Below are 19,481 nucleotides of genomic sequence, written 5' to 3'. Positions count from 1 at the left end.
GAAATCCGAGGCAAGGGTTGGGGTGTCCAAATGTCATGTAGTCCGTAACGTCCAGAGGTTCCTAGCGGGTATTTATGTAAAATGTGGTGCAGATTGGTGAAACGTTGTGGAATTATATAAGGAACAATAAGAGTGTGAGTAAGAGACGAGTTTGGTCTCTGACCCAACTAATAGAAGCTTAGTTTTGGAGCCATTAATGGCTAAGCCATTAGCCACCATCCAATGCTTAATTCTTTGATACATTTTATTAATACGTTTTTCATCCTCCAGGTATGATCCTGAGATAGGTATGACATACAGAGTGTCGTCCGCGTAGTTCGCGGATATGATCCCTTCCTTTTCCAACATCTGAAAAAAAGGGATCATAAAGATGTTGTAAAAGTAGGGTGACACGCAAGCTCCCTGTGGGACGCTGTACGTGAGGGGGGTGGGTTTTGCTTCTGCGCTGTTACTAGCCACTCTGACTTGCCTCCCCTCTAGAAAGGAGGTGGTCCAGTCTATGGCTGCTTGGGAGAAATTGGCATTATTCTTTTACCTGGTGGACAAGATGGAATGGTGTGAATAGCTGACTTTGTAAGCGCTTGCAAGGGCCTTGGGCTAGCCTGCACACTGCAAGTTCAAACCCGGGCAGAGCGGACTCAACCTTTCATATTTCCAGTGTCAATGAATTGCGTACCATTACATTAGGTGATGATAACAGCTATTATTACAGTGCTTAGAAGTGGAAAGCATAAGGCATGAAGTGCTTTTTAACAAAACAAATATATTGTTTTATTCTATCTTTAGATGAAAACAATAAAAAGGAGGCGGATGGTTCTTACCAGTGTGCTCTGGCTGGTGATTGGAGAGAGGGAGCGTGTAAACGGTCTTCGTCATCGGATGCTTTGGGTCTGTGTCTGAACTCTCCAAGACGGACGCCCGCCCAGCTCTGCTGCCGTCGGATGGTAGCACCGGGATGTGGCAGAACTTCCCTGTGAAGTTGGGCGGACAAAGGCATTGGTCCTTCTTGAGACACACTCCTCCATTCTTGCACACCATTGGACAAAGGACTGTGAAATAAAATGAGAGAGGTCATGAGAGTCCTTCCTCGTGCAGCAGGAACTGCTCCCAACAGATCAAGAGCGCAAGCAAAGCAGAGCCCCACATATTGCAATCTTAAGAAGAGCACCTGTGTTGACCACCACCCGGGCCAGCACTACCCTTTCAGAGAGCATCATTGATACCTGTGTGACTTTATTATTTGGAGAGCGCTCATTATAGCGCTGCTACACATATAAAGTGAAATGACTTTGTGTAGGACAAACAGTATAGGCATGTTGCTGTCTACACTGGTAGCCAGAAGATGGTGAGGCAATGCATGCCTGGGACAGAGTGGTCATGTCTGTTAGTCCATTAGCAGTGCCACCAGAATTGGATATGCAATTGCAGGGTAAGTAGTTCTGCCATGCACAGCTGCCAAGGTGCCAGGTGCGCTCACTCGCCCATAGGGCAAGAAACCCTAACCAACCGATCTGTATGTCGGGCTACCAACAGCACTACAGTTTAACACAAGCGAGCAAAAACAGTGACGACAAATTAATAAGTATCAAAGAGGCTTTTGAAAAAGAACCGATATGTCAAGAAAACATGGTGAGTACATTTTCTGATCGATGAAGTTATGAAGATGTAGATTGTGGGCAGTCCACCTGACACCTTTATCTAAAATCCCTTTAGAAAGTTGAGGTAAATGGAAATAGACAATTGACAGTTTCAAGGCGAGGGCATGTAGTTCAATTGTCAGACACAGACCACATCGTGATAAGAGTGTCATGGATCAATGTCCTCTCTGCTGCAAGCCAACCATCACACTCCATTAGACAACCACGGCTTTACGGGTGCGCCGTGCACCTGCAAACCACTTTCTCTACGTAATGTTTTAATGGCAAGGTTCACAAGGGTTCTGAATTACGGAAGCTCATTTCGCAGTTGGAGCACGTGGCTAGTTACTGCTGGATAGTTACAAGCGGTCCTTATTGAAGGTAAAACTGCACCCGTGTGATTTCTGCCGCAAGGTGTTGGGACCACAATGGATGTCGCGTATGGCAGCACATTTTGTAAACAACTGTATTACGTTGTGTGCTAAGCTTGCTGTGTGCCTCAAACGCTGCTCACGTTGCAGCCCTTCGTGCAGTGAATGCAATGCTTTGCATCTGTTGCTGTTCTAACAGAGTTTGCCACATCACATTACAAGCTAAACATGTTACTCTGGCTATACGCGTCGCACATGCAGGACGCCAATATGAGCAAACCCGTGCCTTAACTCGTCCTCTGAGAGTAGTGTGGGGAGGTATCAGGTGAAGAGCCATGCCTGTGCATCTATGCTGCTTGGGAAGGCGAACAGCCCCTTGCAGACGAAGGACTGGCATAGACAAGGAAACTACTATGAAGGGGATTCAGAGGCGTACAAAGGCATAGTAACATCACATGCCTTAACATTATCCAGAATGACTCAGGGGAACCGTGAATCATGGCGAGAGGTTTGTTCAGCACTATACCCTATGGCTGTATATCCCACTTCTCCATATTTATTTGCATGTTTAAAGCGCTCACACAGCCCAGGCGCATGGGCGCTGTTATAGGAATATGTCTCTTAGTTGCTTATTTATAATGCACTTAATACCCAGAGGTTTTTAAGCACGGACCGTGATTGAACCTTTGTTGCTTCATGTTGTCTTGTTTCCAAGGCGAGACGTTGCAGCTGAGCTAACCTCCTCGGGACATATGTTTTATGTATTTATTTGTTTTTTAATAACACGCCTAATACCATACCTGAGTTCGGTTTCTAAGCACGGATCCGGGATTCGAACCCCTGTTGCTCTGCCAGCCCGTTGCCCCTGTGCTATCCTCTGTTTGTCTTTTAAAAACAAGCTTCCTCTTCCCTGCTCCGTCTACCCACCCTCTGCTACTGCAGTATCATACTGGTAGCCCAAAGGGGCGGGCCCCCTATGCGCAGTGGTCTGCTGATTCCAAACTAGGTTCTCACTTTGCAAATCCCCCACATACACACAAGCAGGATGATGCTCACTGCCAATGGTGTGTTTAGGGTCGCTGACATACTTATGTTCAATGCATGACAAGAAAAAAAAAAACGCAAAGTTATGAGTTGAAATTTTTTTTCAAAATGGCATGCCAAGTGGAATCTGGAGGCAACCAACTCTGCCCGATTCCCATTGCAGCACATTTATCTGAAATGAAAGGTGTTGGCTGTGTAGTAAAAATAACATTTGCCCGCCCCTATAGGTGATGAAATATTTAAATTAAAGAAACATGACCTATGTCTTCTGCGTTTGAGTTATGATCTCCGGGTTTGTTTTTACTTTGTAACGCACTGCATTGTGGTATCTCTAGAATAACATGAGTAATTGTGTCGGGGTCTGCCAAAATGCCAGGAATGGTGAGAAATAGGCGATAAGGCCCATGATGGATGTGAGGAAGGAGCAAGCTCCTGGCAGGGTGCCAGCAATATAAAAACACCAGACAGGGATGGGATGGGCGTGGGAAGAGATATAATAAGGCAATCACCACAATGAAGGTACCTTGCCAGCACACATACTCACCACCAGAATTACACTGTGTTGGAGAAATGTGGAGGTTCCCTGGGAGGCTGTACAAAAAACTCATGTTCGCGTGCGCGGAAATATGCCTCTGAATTAAGGACTCAGGCTTGTGTAATAAGAAATCTGAACATTTGAACAGAACTTGGCCAGGCATCCAGCCTCATTCTTTCATCATGCAGTGAGCATATATGGCTACAAAGTGCACAGAAGCTTTCTGCAAGGGTTCCGTGTCATTTAATGCCTTTCTGTTAGCGCGACACCTATAGTACACCAGAAGGGATCCGAACAGATTGGAAACACAAGCAAATTATAAACCTCCTTGTCCAATTTTGGTAACGTGGACGGAACGGCAGGCTTATCTGCTCAAGGTCATGGATCGATGTTTAGTTGCAACACAGTGAAAATACAATTATTACCCAATGATGAAAGGGACTGTCCAGTTAAGGTTCTATACAGATATCTACTTTATTATAATCACAACAGATAGTTCTAGCACATTACTAAATACAGCCACCCTGTAAAGCAGGGGTGCACAACTGATTTTGACAGAGGGCCGAAAGTACCTTACATGAGGGCTATAGTGGGCCGAAAAGTAAATGTGGGCGGGGCTGTAGGCGGGGCGTGGCAGGAGGCTTTTTAAACCCCCAATTTCTACTAAACACATGGAAAAATAATGTTTTTGAGGGGTAACGATTTTTATTTGCATTTCAAACTTACATTTTGTACTACACATTTTCCATTGTTATAATTTATTTCTATTTAGTTATTGTATCTCGCATGTTTAGTTAACTTATATATATTTTATTGACCCTAGATTGGACATGCCGTCATTTTGGACTGCTACAGTTTGCTCTTTGGGTTGCCCAAGAGGAGTATGGCCTTCGTTGAGTCAGGTTTCCTCAAAAAGCCAAAGATGAACATCTCCCAACTGTGCCTGTTTTAGCTTTATTATTGGGTTCACTCTTGGAGTGCAACACTATGCCCCATGTCCCTCACCCCCAACCAAACACTATGCCCCTTGGCCCCCTCACCCCCAACCAAACACTATGCCCCATGGCTCCCTCACCCCCAACCAAACATTATGCCCCATGGCTCTCTCACCCCCAACCAAACATTATGCCCCATGGCTCCCTCACCCCCAACCAAACACTATGCCCCATGGCTCCCTCACCCCCAACCAAACATTATGCCCCATGGCTCCCTCACCCCCAACCAAACACTATGCCCCATGGCTCCCTCACCCCCAACCAAACACTATGCCCCATGGCTCCCTCACCCCCAACCAAACATTATGCCCCATGGCACCCTCACCCCCAACCAAACACTATGCCCCATGTCCCTCACCCCCAACCAAACACTATGCCCCTTGGCCCCCTCACCCCCAACCAAACACTATGCCCCATGGCTCCCTCACCCCCAACCAAACATTATGCCCCATGGCTCCCTCACCCCCAACCAAACACTGTGCCCCATGGCTCCCTCACCCCCAACCAAACATTATGCCCCATGGCTCCCTCACCCCCAACCAAACATTATGCCCCATGGCTCCCTCACCCCCAACCAAACATTATGCCCCATGGCACCCTCACCCCCAACCAAACACTATGCCCCATGTCCCTCACCCCCAACCAAACACTATGCCCCATGGCCCCCTCACCCCCAACCAAACACTATGCCCCATGGCTCCCTCACCCCCAACCAAACATTATGCCCCATGGCTCCCTCACCCCCAACCAAACACTATGCCCCATGGCTCCCTCACCCCCAACCAAACATTATGCCCCATGGCTCCCTCACCCCCAACCAAACATTATGCCCCATGGCTCCCTCACCCCCAACCAAACATTATGCCCCATGGCACCCTCACCCCCAACCAAACACTATGCCCCATGTCCCTCACCCCCAACCAAACACTATGCCCCATGGCCCCCTCAGCCCCAACCAAACATTATGCCCCATGTCCCTCACCCCCAACCAAACACTATGCTCCATGGCCCCCTCACCCCCAACCAAACACTATGCCCCATGGCACCCTCACCCCCAACCAAACACTATGCCCCATGGCTCCCTCACCCCCAACCAAACATTATGCCCCATGTCCCTCACCCCCAACCAAACACTATGCCCCATGTCCCTCACCCCCATACAGACCCAAACCCCCACCCCCCAATTCATCACACACACAGACCCGAACCCCCACCCCCCAAATCAGCACACACACACACAAGCACCCAACCAGACCCGAACCCCCACCCCCCAACTCAGCACACTCTCAAACATGCACCCATACAGACCCGAACCCCCCACCCCCCCAATTCCAAACCCCCACCCCCAAATCAACACACACACAAACAGGCACCCATACAGACCCGAACCCCCACCCCCCAACTCAGCACACTCTCAAACATGCACCCATACAGACCCGAACCCCACACCCCTCCAACTCCAAACCCCCACCCCCCAAATCAGCACACACACACAAGCACCCAACCAGACCCGAACCCCCACCCCCCAACTCAGCACACTCTCAAACATGCAAACATACAGACCCAAACCCCCACCCCCCACACACACCCAACACCCCCCCACCCCCGCATCTCAACATACACACAAAATACATTCAAATCCAAACATCCGACACACATCCAACACCCCCTCGCAACATACACACAAAAAACATTAAAATCCAAACATCCGACACACATCCAACGCCCCCCACCCCTGCATCTCAACATACACACAAAATACATTTAAATCCAAACATCCGACACACATCCAACACCCCCCACCCCTGCATCTCAACATACACACAAAATACATTTAAATCCAAACATCCGACACACATCCAACACCCCCCCACCCCTGCATCTCAACATACACACAAAATACATTTAAATCCAAACATCCGACACACATCCAACACCCCCCCACCCCCACATCTCAACATACACACAAAATACATTCAGATCCAAACATCCGACACACATCCGACACCCCCACACCCCCGCATCTTAACACACACACAAAAACATTAAAATCCAAACATCCGACACACATCCGACACCCCCTCGCAACATACACACAAAAAACATTAAAATCCAAACATCCGACACACATCCAACACCCCCCACCCCTGCATCTCAACATACACACAAAATACATTTACATCCAAACATCCGACACACATCCAACACCCCCCCACCCCAACATACACACAAAAACATTAAAATCCAAATATCCGACACACATCCAACACCCCCCCACCCCTGCATCTCAACATACACACATACACACAAAATACATTTAAATCCAAACATCCGACACACATCCAACACCCCCCAACCCCCACATCTCAACATACACACAAAATACATTCAGATCCAAACATCCGACACACATCCGACACCCCCACTCCCCCGCATCTTAACACACACACAAAAAACATTAAAATCCAAACATCCGACACACATCCGACACCCCCTCGCAACATACACACAAAAAACATTAAAATCCAAACATCCGACACACATCCGACACCCCCTCGCAACATACACACAAAAAACATTAAAATCCAAATATCCGACACACATCCGACACCCCCTCGCAACATACACACACAAAGCAAAACAGACCCGACACACATACACAAACAGACCACTTACCGGAGACGTGCTGGAAGGCAGGCTGGAAGGCAGGCAGGTAAGCAGGAACGCTGGACTCGTACTACGGCTGGCGTGGTCCAAGGCTGAAATGCCTTCCGGCATCAAGCCTTATGGACCACGCCAGCCGTAGTGCTGGCCCTCCATTGGTGCAGCACACACGCATTACGTGGCTCGTAGGAGCGACGTAATGCGTGTGTTTGCTGAGCCAATGAGGGCCAGTGTTTTGTCCGGCCCGGAAGACAACAAAGACTTTCCTAATGGAGGGCGGCCGCGGGCCGCCCTCCATTAGGAAAGTCTTTGTGCCTCGCGGGCCGGACAAAAGAGCATGGCGGGCCGCAACTGGCCCGCGGGCCGTATGTTGTGCACCCATGCTGTAAAGGAACGCAGAGGACAGACTGTTACAAGAATGAAAGGGGATGCACTCTGGATACTGACAGGAAGGTAGTCGGTAAAGTAATTAATCGCAATAGTTCAAGGATACCTGGTTTCAGCTCAAGAGGAAGCAATGGGTCGTAAAATGTCACTAGGGGCCTTTGGAGGAGGACCAGGGGGATAGAACCATAATGTACCTTGTGCTTGTAGATGTCCTTGGTGCTCAAAAGGGTAGAGTTGGTTTCAGGGCGCTTTGTGCTTCTGCAACAGAGTTCAAGATGGGAGACAGCTGCAGGTATCAGGCAGCAGGCAGTTCAGTGAGCGAGGCTGGACGGATGGCTGCAGGCTCGCCTACGCGGCGGTTCGGGGTCAGGAATCGTTGTCTCAGTGCTGTTTGGTGGGTATGAAACACTGGTCGTCGTTGTCTCAGTGCTGGTTGGTGGGTCTGAAGCACTGGTTGAGGCGCCTCAAACGGTGTGAGAGTCTGGGGCATAACAACAGTCAGCAGTGCAGTCGGTTGCAGCTCGAGGGGCTCGACTGGCTCGTAAATTGTCCTTTAAGGTGGACGCTGGTTGATGCTTGTCGATGCACTCCTCCTACCCTCTTCACTGGGCTTGTGCTGCCATTTAAGGCGGACGGGCCAAAGCTGAGGAGAGTGTTGCAGGCAACAGCCTTGTCCTTGGTTTGGTTCAGAGACTCTCTGGCACTTCCCACCCAAGAAGCTTGCTGCAGAGTCTAGCAGGGCATGCTGTGTGCTGGCTGGGTATCAGTTCTGGAGCTGCTTGAGGGTCCTCTGGATTCAGTATTTCCATCTCTTCCCTGGGAGATGTCCATGGGAGGGATCTTGCTTTCCATTTGGAGGTCCTGGCCTTCCCTCATTGGCAGAAGATGTAAGCAGACTGTACCTTCAGCCAGCGTCCAATGTTGAGTTCTTCTTGTTACTCCTTGCAAAGTCTTCAGATGATCTTCCCAAAAGAGGGGCTTGACCCTTTTTTAAAGCCAAATGGGACCCAGTGATTGGTGTAGGCTAACCCTACCTTAATGAACCAATCCTGGGTCCCCACCAACAAGCTACTGTATGCATGAGGTCATAACCATAATGCTTTGCAACAGAAAAGGTAAAGGGGTGAAAACATGTAATACTAAGTCCCACCCATCTTCCTGCCTCTTGTGGATCAAAGGGTCACTCTGGTTAATTGAGCTCTCTGTGGTTCCGGCAAGTCTCCCTTCAAGCTGTGGCGAGAACAGACTTCCTGTCTCCTGCAAACCACATTCTTGTGCCTTCTGAATGGGGCCTCCCTCTGAGGGTTGCCTACTTTTAACACCTAGGCCGAGACATGACAGCTCACTGGCATTGATACTTTAGGGTGGGAGATGGCTTCAGGCTGATACAGTGCATATGAAATTGGTGTTGAGGTTTCCTCACTCCTTGGTTTTAGCCTCTGCAGTCAGGCCCCATGTGGGCCTGTTTGAATTACATTTTCATTAGTATGCGAAGCGGCCACCAGCAGCGGAGCTTAGACAAAGGGAAAGGGAGGATCCATGGAGTCTTTTTTAGTTAATTAGGCTGGCTATGGCTGGAAGAAGATTTGGCCCTCACCCTTCTGAGATGACCTGATGTACTCTTGGTTGTCATTTTCCAACTAAATATGACAGGAGGTACTCCGCCTGTAGGCTTTGTGGAACCAGAGTACATGGGTCTATGTGTATGTCATGCAGTGAACATAGGAAAATGTGTGCGGGTCATTCAATTTCATTTACAATTTCAAAAAAGCACAGGTGAGCGCACACCCACTGTGCAGATGGTCGAATTCCTCACTCTTCCAAACCACTGTTTTTTATCCCATCTGTGGCATTGCAAAAGGGGTCAAGCCATCTACACATCAGTCGTCAGGTACTGCCACCAATGGGAGCAGCCCAGCTAGAACTGCTGTGCTAGCTCTCCTCTACATGGTAACACAAGAAGGCCCAGACATATTTCGGCCTTTGGGCTGAGCTGCTCCCATTGGTGGGAGTACCTGACAGATTTGCATATGGCTGGACCCCTTTTGCAATGGCACGGACAGGCTAAAAAACAGTGGTTTTGAAAGTTGCACAGAACAGTGCTAGTGGTTCAGATTTATTTAAATCCTTCCACCAATCACTTTTTTGGTTATTGTTTAACACTGACGCCATGAAAACTATCTAAAATCTCCATGAAAGTTATTTATGTGTTCGAAATCTCCCTGAGATGGCTCACAGACTTGGGGGTGAGGGCTTAAGCCCCTTAACCATTTTACAAAATGATGTTCAGCAAGCCTCTGGGCAGGGTCATCAGAGGTGCAAGGTATCCAGGCCCCTCTTAGTCCGGGCAGGGTCTAAAGCAGTGCCATCATTTCTGTTTTGTCGGCAGTTATGGTTTTCAACAGGCATTTATTTGGTTGGGAGACTACAGGAGAGACCCTGGACGCTTGAAATGGAGCGTGGAAAGTACCCCTTTCACTAGTAGACACAGCTCCTCTGGGTATTAATGGCCTGGTCTTTAAAACTGGGATGGGAAGTTTCAATGAAAAAGGCCCCCATTGAATTTCCATCTGTGCATACTCTAAAGGAGATTGGATCAGGATCCGTTACAAATGCCATATCATAACCTCCTTTTTGTGTAAAAACAAACCCGCATATGATGTCAGCTTGTTGAACACATACACCTGTTCGGGTTATTGACTGATGTCCACATCAGTCATACCAGCAAGCTGCATGCCTGGGTCAAACAAAGACTGCCAGCTGGTGACGATTATCAATCAGGCTCTTCTGGGATGTGCCTTTTTACTCTTAAAAGTAATACAACCCCAACAGCATGTTAACAAAGGTCTCCAGTTGTCACACGCAAAGTCAGAAATAATCGCATCTATGTGATATTAACGAAAACCATAACACCGAATCACATCGAAAGTGATATATTTTTTAAAAGGCACTAAACACCGTCCCCAACATATTTTAGGAATGGTGCAATTATATAATCAAACACCAGTCCTACAATATTTGGGGAAAGTGCTGGCGAGTGCCTTTAAAAAAAAATATCGAATCACTTTCGATGTGATTCGGTGTCATGGTTTTCATTAATATCACTGGAAACCAAATAATAAACCAGTCTTGGGTGTTTAAATACATGTCTGTAAGTACTGTACAAGAAAGCAAAATGACAAACTCAGACACCAGGACAGGCAGGTTAATCCCTGAGTCCTCTTTCTGCATATTTATGAGAAAAAAAGAATATGAATAAGGTACTCATATGCGAGACAAGGAGGCAGAGGTGTGTTCATTCTACTAGATTTACAGTTATGTGAAAGAAGAGAACACATTTATCACTGTCAATAAATGTGAAACTGTACTTGGGTGACTACCAACCACTTGGAAATAGTCCACTGAGGAGTTTATAGTCACATCTCATAAACAAGGAGTGCAAAGCTTGAGTGGTCTATGATGTGACTCTGAACCCTAAGGGGAGATATTTTCCATTGGTTCATAGCCACCCAGAAACACCCATCGTGTCATTCAACCAATACGGCCTCTTGGAAGAAAGGCAGGGTCCTTTACTCTAGGAGGCCACACTATCCTGTCCCTCCATGTGTCCTGTGAGGGTCAAGTGGGGCGGCTGGAAGCCGGTTGTTGGCAGTGTTAAGAAGTCGGGTGGGGGGCGAGGAGTGACATTTGGAGAAACGACTTTCAGCGCCCTTCGTGGTCTCAAAATGGGTTCAATCGAATCAATGGGCCTCTTTATAAGTTTGCCGGTCCGGGAACTACGGTACTAGTAAGCTTGCCGGTACCGTAGTTCCCGGACCGGCAAACTACGAGTTGTGCTTGCGGGTGCCTTTCTGGCAGAGCGACACCCGCAAGCACAGCATGTCGGATGCACCGGCACCGTTTATAACGGTGCCGGTGCTTCAAACCTCCACATTCCCATTGAGCCCTAATGGGAATGGGGAGCATGCTGTTCCGGCGCCCGCGAAAGGGCAATTACTGGGTCCGGCAGGGCCGTAATGACCCGGTAATTGCCCAATCGCGGGCGCGTACATTTTCAGAAAATTGGCGGCAGCCTGCCGGTTTTCCCGGCAAGGCTGCCGCCAAACTTCTAATGAGGCCCAATACGCAGCAGTGAGTTTATCCCAACGGAGCAAGTATTGGAATATAGAGATCTCCATGGGCGATGTGCAATGATGTATGCACACTGTATGCGCAGTGTATGATGCACTCCTGGCGGTGCAGCCTGTGTGCTTCATCCTTCCGCAGCTGATAAAACCAGTAATATTGACATCATTGCAACATCTGTCTTTGGCAGTCTAATGCAGAAGCAACACTACGGCATCCCTGTATGGCACAACATAATCGTTATAATTGCCTTTGAAGACAATTGGGGAAGTGAAAGTATGGCAGAATAACTTAAAGTGATGGGCGGGGTTTAATCGGGGTTGAGTCACAGAAATGAGTGAGGTATTGGTGCAATTTTGATACCAAAGTGGACGCACCCAAATGTCATCGTGACCTGAGCTCAGGACAAACCTGGGAATGAAGAGTGCCCTGCTGCGGAATGGGCTCTGCCGGTTCTGTTAGGTGGAACGCGCAGTGTGTGCGCCTGCGCTGAACCACTTCTGTGAGGGAAGCCTGCACTGCTGCTACCTTTACTGTCCTTATGTGGGTGGGCAGACTTCATGCTGCATGTTATATATGTATATATGCCCTGTGGGAAGAAACGTGCACTTCCGTACTACAGGCCGGATGCGGCCCTTGACCTCATGACTTATGGCCCTCCAGAGAAGTGGAGTTCAAGTTAAGGTGCAGCCCTTTCCTGGTCATTTCCTCTCTAAACTTAGAGGGAAAATGAAGCAATACAGAAATAACAGAGGCTGGCCTCTTCATTCTTGCTTATTTGTGTACATTTAAGAGAAGAAAGTCACCAAACTAAGTGTTTCATCAACGTAGGCATTCTGGAACAAACAGTGTTGCCAACTGGACTTACATAAATTGCCAATTTCTCAAGTTGCAGTAGCTTTTCTTAAACATCTTTGGAATCTAAAGCGTATACTTGCATTTTAAAGAAACAGCATCCGAAACACTACATAGGTAAAAGGCTTTTACTTCAGATGCTTGCATTTCGTTTTCGGCATTGTAGTTATGATAAAAATTACAGTTGACATTTAAGATGGTATCGGATAACTGAAACTATGCACTTTTTTCCTTTAAAAAGCCTCCCAAAATAAAACACAATCACAGTTAGGAGAACAGTACACATTAGGAGTTGTTTTGTCAGCATCCTTGTTTTGTTAACCACAGGCCTCAAGTACTTTCCTCCAACAAACATTAATGTTTTCATTATGTTCCTATGAAATATACAGGATTTTCTCAGAAAATTAGGAAATGCAACAATAAAGTCAACAAATACATTTCAGGATGCACCTTTTCTTGTGCGTCACTTGGACGTTTTTCTGGCATATAACATGCAGGACCCCTTGGGCAGTCCGGCTCACCGCAGAAGTTTTGCAAATTACAACCGCCCCTCCAGCAAAGCGAGTTGTGCACCCCTGCTCTACTGGTTGTATAGGGGGTGGCGCCTGTGTTGTGATGACTGCTGGTACTGCTACTGCGTGTGTTGTGGCTGTTGTGTGCGAGGGAAGATTGCTATACTGCAGACTCTGCTGGACCGGTTGTGCATGGAGAGTTTACTCTAATGCTGTTATATTTTGTGTAGATGTTCTGTAGGAGGGGTGCTCCCACTGCTGTCTCTGATGTGCCTGTGTGGGAGTGCAGCTACCTGTGCTGCAGTTACATTAGAGGTGAGAAGCCTGTGCTGCTGCTCCCTCGACCTTATGAGAGGGGGGGCTTAAATGGCAGCTTCCTATGCAATAGGGTGGAGGGTGCTTATTCTGCTGCTGCCTGTGATGTTCCTGTTCTGTAGGTTGTGTGGCAGGAAAGCGTACTCTGCTGCGTGTGATGTTCCCTTTTCTGTGGGAGTGATATCTGCAGTACAGCTGCCTGCGCTACACCTATATTATAAGAGGGAATCTTGCACTGCAGCTGCCTGTGCTATACATGCTCTGTGAGAAGGAAGTGTGCACTGCTGCTAACTGTGTTGTAGATATTACGTGGCTGACTGTGATGGCCCTGTTCTATGGGGGGGAAGCTTTTCGTGCTGTTACCAGTGCTGGTCCAGTTGTGTAAGGGCAGCATGCACTGCTGCTGTGTTGTAGATATTATGTTGGAGAGAAGCATGCACTGTTGCTGTCTGTGCGGCACTTATATTGTGGGAATGAAGCTCGCATTGCAGCTGAGTGTGATGGCTCTGTTCTATGGGAAGGAATCTTTTCCTGCTGTTACCGTTGCTGGTCCAGTTGTGCAAGGGAAGCATGCACTGCTGCTGTGTTGTAGTATTACGTTGGAGAGAAGCTTGCAGTGCCGCCGTCAGTGCGGCACTTACAATGTGGGAATGAAGCTCGCATTGCAGCTGAGTGTGATGGCTCTGTTCTATGAGAGGGAAGCTTTTCCTGCTGTTACCGGTCCTGGTCCAGTTGTGCAAGGGAAGCATGCACTGCTGCTGTGTTGTAGATATTACCTGGGGGGAAAGCTTGCACTGCTGCTGTCTCTGCTGCACCTATATTGTGGGAATGAAGCTTGCATTGCAGCTCACTGTGATGGCAATGTCCTAAGGGAGGGAAGCTTTTATTGCTGTTAGCGGTGCTGGTCCAGTTGTGTAAGGGAAGCATGCACTGCTGCTGTGCTGTAGCTATTATGTGGGAGAGAAGCTTGCACTGCTGCTGTCAGTGCTGCACCTTTATTGTGGGAATGAAGCTTGCATTGACACTACCTGTGCTCACCTTGTTCTGTAGGAGACCTGGCACTGATGCTTCTTGTGTTGTGTGTCTTGTTTGAGGAAAGTTTGTATGGCTGCTATATGTGCTGACCTATTCTGCTAGTGAGGTAAGCGTGCAATGTTGATGCTTGCAATACTGCCACCTTTCCCATACCTGTCTTCCCTCTGTTCCCCTCCCTTGCCTCTTCACGCCTTTAAACACGTGTGTATAGGCGCGTTATGAATGCCATATCATATATCAATACAAGTCACACAAATTATGTATAGCTCCACACCCGAAGAAAAGGTTCAGACACACCTATCACTCCATACAATATTCACTATGATACAGCTGGATCTGCACTGCACCACCACAACGAGACAGCCCACAAGTAACCAGCAACAAGCCGCCCACAGGGATACAGCTCAAACGGAACCAGAAGTGCCGGAATCAGGATACAGACCCCACTAATCCCAGCCCTCAATTTTCTGCTTACTCAACCCACACAAAACTCATACAACCATCTCTCTCCCAGCAATCCGCACAAACTTCACCACACTGTATCAACCACACATAAACAGCACCTACAGCACATGAGGTCTTGCCTGATCCGATACTTGCACCAAAGCCCTTTACCTGGTGTATACCGATCTGAAGCTGCCAACAGCACACCACTTCTCCCACTTTCCTAGTCCCCTCCTCCCGACTAACCCTATCCAATTTCCTTCCTATTTACAGATCCGCCAGAGCGCATGGGACCAATTCCATTGGTGACAGCGCGCTATATAAGTACCTTTAACATAACATCCTGTCTAAAATCGACTATTGTAACGCCCTTTACCTATTGACCAGCCAAAGAAACCTGGACAAACTCCAGATCACGCAAAACAACGCCATAAGGGCAGCACTCAACATACCTAGATGGAATCACATCTCCAATACTAGACGTAACATTCAGTGGTTACCAATCTCTCACCGCATATCACTCAAATCACTTGTGCTTACCCACAAGGCACAGAACAATGTAGCTCCTGCCTACCTAGCATCACGCTTCACGCAACACACAGCCACTAGACCATTGAGATCCGCCCAGGCTCACACACTGGACATCCCCAGCTTCAAGTTACGATCTGCTGGAGGGTCGAGCTTCCCTGTCCTTGCCGCCAAGCTTTGGAACTCCCTTCCCAATGTCCTAAGGAACATTCCGCACTGCCACGCCTTTAAAGCCAAAACCAAACTATGGTTACTTGAACAAGATACCTCAGCATCCACCCCTGCATCCATCAGCTGCTAGTGCTGTTTTTGCGCGGCTTACTGCACTCTCTGTGACTTGAACACGCCTGTACTTATATTTGCTTAATGTGCGTAGGTTCGCTACCTGTCGACCTTGCTGTAATATAAATTGACCTTGATGTAAATATATCTTGTAACTTGTAACTGCATACTGCTTTTACCCTCTGCTGTAACCTGTTACCTTGACTTTGATGTTACTATAACCTGTAACTGTATACTGTTTTACCCCTACTGTAACCTGTAACTTCCCCCAAAAATGCGCCCGCAAGCCTCTGGGCAAGGCGCGCAATACAAATAAATAAATACAAATACAAATACAAACATAACATATCTAGGAGCCTAATTTGGAAACTGCCATGACAAGTTTCAAGCTCATTGTAAAAATTGAAATTTGGAAACTGGCATGCCAATTTTCGGGGACAGTGTAAAAACTGTCATCTGGATGTATGCCTAAATGGCGAATCCAGTGCATAGGCATGTGAGGGATAAAGTGGGATTCTGAAGCTAATTCACACAAGTCAGTCCGGGCATGACATAACAGGCTCCATGCATGCATGTAAGGTTGTAGATGTGCATGTTAAAGATGCATGCATGCAACGCTGATCTGGCAAATGATGGTAGTTTTGGGGCCAATTCTGCAATGCCCGCCCATATGACAGTTGCACCTGGGTTATGGTGTAAATGAACGTTTTTGAGGACGGTATCAAGGCGGTGTTACTGTTACAAAGGGTCCTTGGGTGAACCCTTGTGAACCACTTTTAAGGAATCCTCTGACAAGAGGCAGATTTAGCACTCGGATGACAGACAAAAGGCGACCAGGGCCTACACCTTCCAATCTCACTCCTCCAGCCACAACACAAACGCCTCCTTGCTGGTAGCGGAATAACAAAGAGTAGCGTTACCGCTCACTCACATGGCCTGGCTAAATATTTCTCAGGGCTCGTGGATGCTCATTGCAATATTTGTAAGACCCCTCCCCCCCTTACTTACAGTTAGCAGGGGTGGACACAGTCTGTGGCACCCTTGGGTTGCTTAAAAAAGAATTGATACAAAGTAGTGCCCTTTAATCTCGCAGGGCAGGTAGCCAGAGGCGAGCTGAAACACTAAACTGACACTGAAAAGTTAGTAATTGCTCTGTCAGCAAGGAGCTCACTCAGATGAAACCAGAGTAAAAGGCAAAGAGGTGTAAAAACTGCTGGATCCTATCAAAGGCAATCTGTAGCCTGCTGCCAAGCACACATGTGAAGTCTTCAGTTAAGGCATTGGTCTTCAAACTAGGGGGCCAAAGGATGTTAGGGGGGTCCAGACTCTTTAAAATAAGAGTAAGATGAATCTTTTTATTATATAACAAGGATTCGGGTAACTATGTTTAATAGCAAATATAAGCAGTAGACAATCTGCTTATATTCTAAAGAGCCTGCCCCTACCCCAACATCTTCCCTAGGGCGGACCAACGCCTATGTGGGGGGGCTCAGATTTTCTTTTTTACTAGGTGGTGGAGAGGAGGCTTGGTATGACAAAGTTTGGATACCACTGAGTTAAGGTGACAGCAGCCAGAAAAGGGCAGCCTGTAACATGCACACAAGGCAAGGTGCACATGTAATGCCATTAAAGAAATGTATTGCTGTGTAGAAAGACAGCCAGAAGAGGGGCAGCTGCGTGGGCCCCCTCTCCCTGGGTCTCTTAAACACATAAACAGCACAACAAATTCACAACATTGTGGAACTGTTAGGCATACAAGGCACTGATATGTTCTCATTTGTTTTCCAGACCTGTCCAGCAAAAGATATGCAGAACCCTAATTTGCACAGTATGGATTGACATGATCAGCAGCAACACCACAGTAACTAACATCACAAGCAGTGACCTCAGTCTTCAGTACTCTTAGATACCTTTGATGAAGACATTAAAATATGTTTTCATGTGTAAGCCAAGAGAATAATATGCTGTGCAATATGTACATATTCACTATTATAAATATACAATTCAACAGATTAGTAAACCACAAGGGTTTTTCTTCATAGCAAAAACTGCTAATGAAATCACTTCTAGCAACATGCAATGTCGGCAGATCAAGCACAGATAGATTAAATGATTTGCTCAGGATCACAAATTTCGTTAAAGTGGACCTAAAACAATATCTTTTGGTTAAAAAAGGTATTTAAAGCGAAGGAGAATCAATATAAGGTCATCTGCTTGAGCCATTATTTTACACAGCATGCAGTGTTATACTCCCCTCCCATTTATTATCACCCATCAAACATCCTGTTTAAGGGACAACAGTCCTTACCCAGGCAAACCCTGTGTCTGGGCCATCAACCTCTAATTGGTTTATTGAAATGAGTTTGACGCAAATCTGAAACTGGGGATACTGTTGGCGAAAACATTATTTTTGATAATTGATAGTTTATTTATATCGCGCTCCTACACAAGTGTTTCAGAGCGCAAAATCTAAGTGGCTGCATTTTAATTGCTTGCCTGTTCATTTATCTATTGTAGCTGTGACCTCCATTATTCCACATCCTCCAAACACTCCTGAACCCCCGGCTCTCTATTTCCCCACCCTTTAATCCTCTTCACCCTGCATTTCCCCTCACTCTTGTGCCTTATTAAGTATTGCCCCCTTTCTCCTGCCCTCGTTCATTCTCTGTACCCATTCACCCCTTTACCCTCACCTGGATCAGTTCCATCACGTTAGCTCCAGCCTTCCCTCACTCTTAATCTCTCCATCACACGTCTGCACTCCCCCACTCTCAACTCTCCTGTCCCACCAGTGTGCATGTCACCTGCCCTTCTCTATTTTCCTCCCTCACTATCCTGCACTTATTCCCTCTTCATTTCCATCACTGGCCTGCAGCAGGGCCCTGTGGGTCTGGAGGTGGTGGGTTGGAGTTAAGGGATCCTTCAAGCGCCACGAGCACAAAAGGTTTTGAGATTAAAAGGTGAACTCCTTTAAATCTGTGATGTTCAATGACATTTCAAGTGTGTAGGGTAAGAACAACCTGGACATGCATAAAATGGTTCTACATTCTATAGGAATTGTCCCCTGCAATATCCCCACCCATTGCCTTGAACCCCATAATTTCCAAAGTTAGCTTCAGGCTTTTCAATATTACCACCATTGACGGTAAAATAGCTAGAGTCAGACCCCCCAACATGGAAAACTGTAAAAAACACAACTTTAAAAATGCAGCATTTGCCCCTAAAGTTCATCTTTGTTCAATTCTGCCCACTCTAGGCTCCACCTCCATGACCCGCCCACCTGAGCCCATCTGTCCTTTTTGCCCACTGGGCCCTTTTGACTTAAATCTGCCACTGCCTCTGGCAACCCTCTCCGCAGAAAAATGAATTGGGAGCTGACCCCACCCTGTCTTGTCTACACCTCTCGAATGTGGGGTCGCTTGAGATTTCCAAGTTTATATATAGCTCTGTGGCATTGATTTATTACGTGCATTGTTCCAATAAATCTTCACCTCTTAACTTTGTTCAGTACAGATTTCTCTAAATGATATGGAGGGGGGTGAGCCTGGCGAGGCCCGGGCGAGCCGGGCTCCAATGGGGGCTACAGCCTGACCCTCCTTACATGCTGGTACCCCCGGATGCCACGGACCTGCCATGGGCCCCACCATGGGGGCCCAGGGCACAGCGCAGAAAAAAAAGAATTTCTTCTGAAAAAAAGGCCCATTTTATTTTTCATATTTGACCATTTATTTCCACGTGGCCAAAATGGAAAG

General features: G+C 47.4%; 1 protein-coding gene across 4 annotated transcripts in view; it reads right to left on the bottom strand.

The window, feature by feature from the left end:
• Nucleotides 1-19,481, bottom strand: part of LTBP4 (latent transforming growth factor beta binding protein 4) — a 1,283,510-nt gene that overhangs the window by 484,765 nt on the left and 779,264 nt on the right. For all 4 annotated transcript variants that reach the window (XM_069644515.1, XM_069644518.1, XM_069644516.1 and 1 more), the window contains one exon: nucleotides 822-1,049. In XM_069644515.1, coding sequence (XP_069500616.1) covers nucleotides 822-1,049 — 228 coding nt within the window. The remainder of the gene's footprint in view (nucleotides 1-821; nucleotides 1,050-19,481) is intronic.

The sequence above is a fragment of the Ambystoma mexicanum genome, chromosome 2p (assembly GCF_040938575.1).
Source record: "Ambystoma mexicanum isolate Mex_15411 chromosome 2p, UKY_AmexF1_1, whole genome shotgun sequence".
Classification (NCBI taxonomy): domain Eukaryota; kingdom Metazoa; phylum Chordata; class Amphibia; order Caudata; family Ambystomatidae; genus Ambystoma; species Ambystoma mexicanum.
This window is presented reverse-complemented; position numbering and strand designations above follow the sequence as displayed.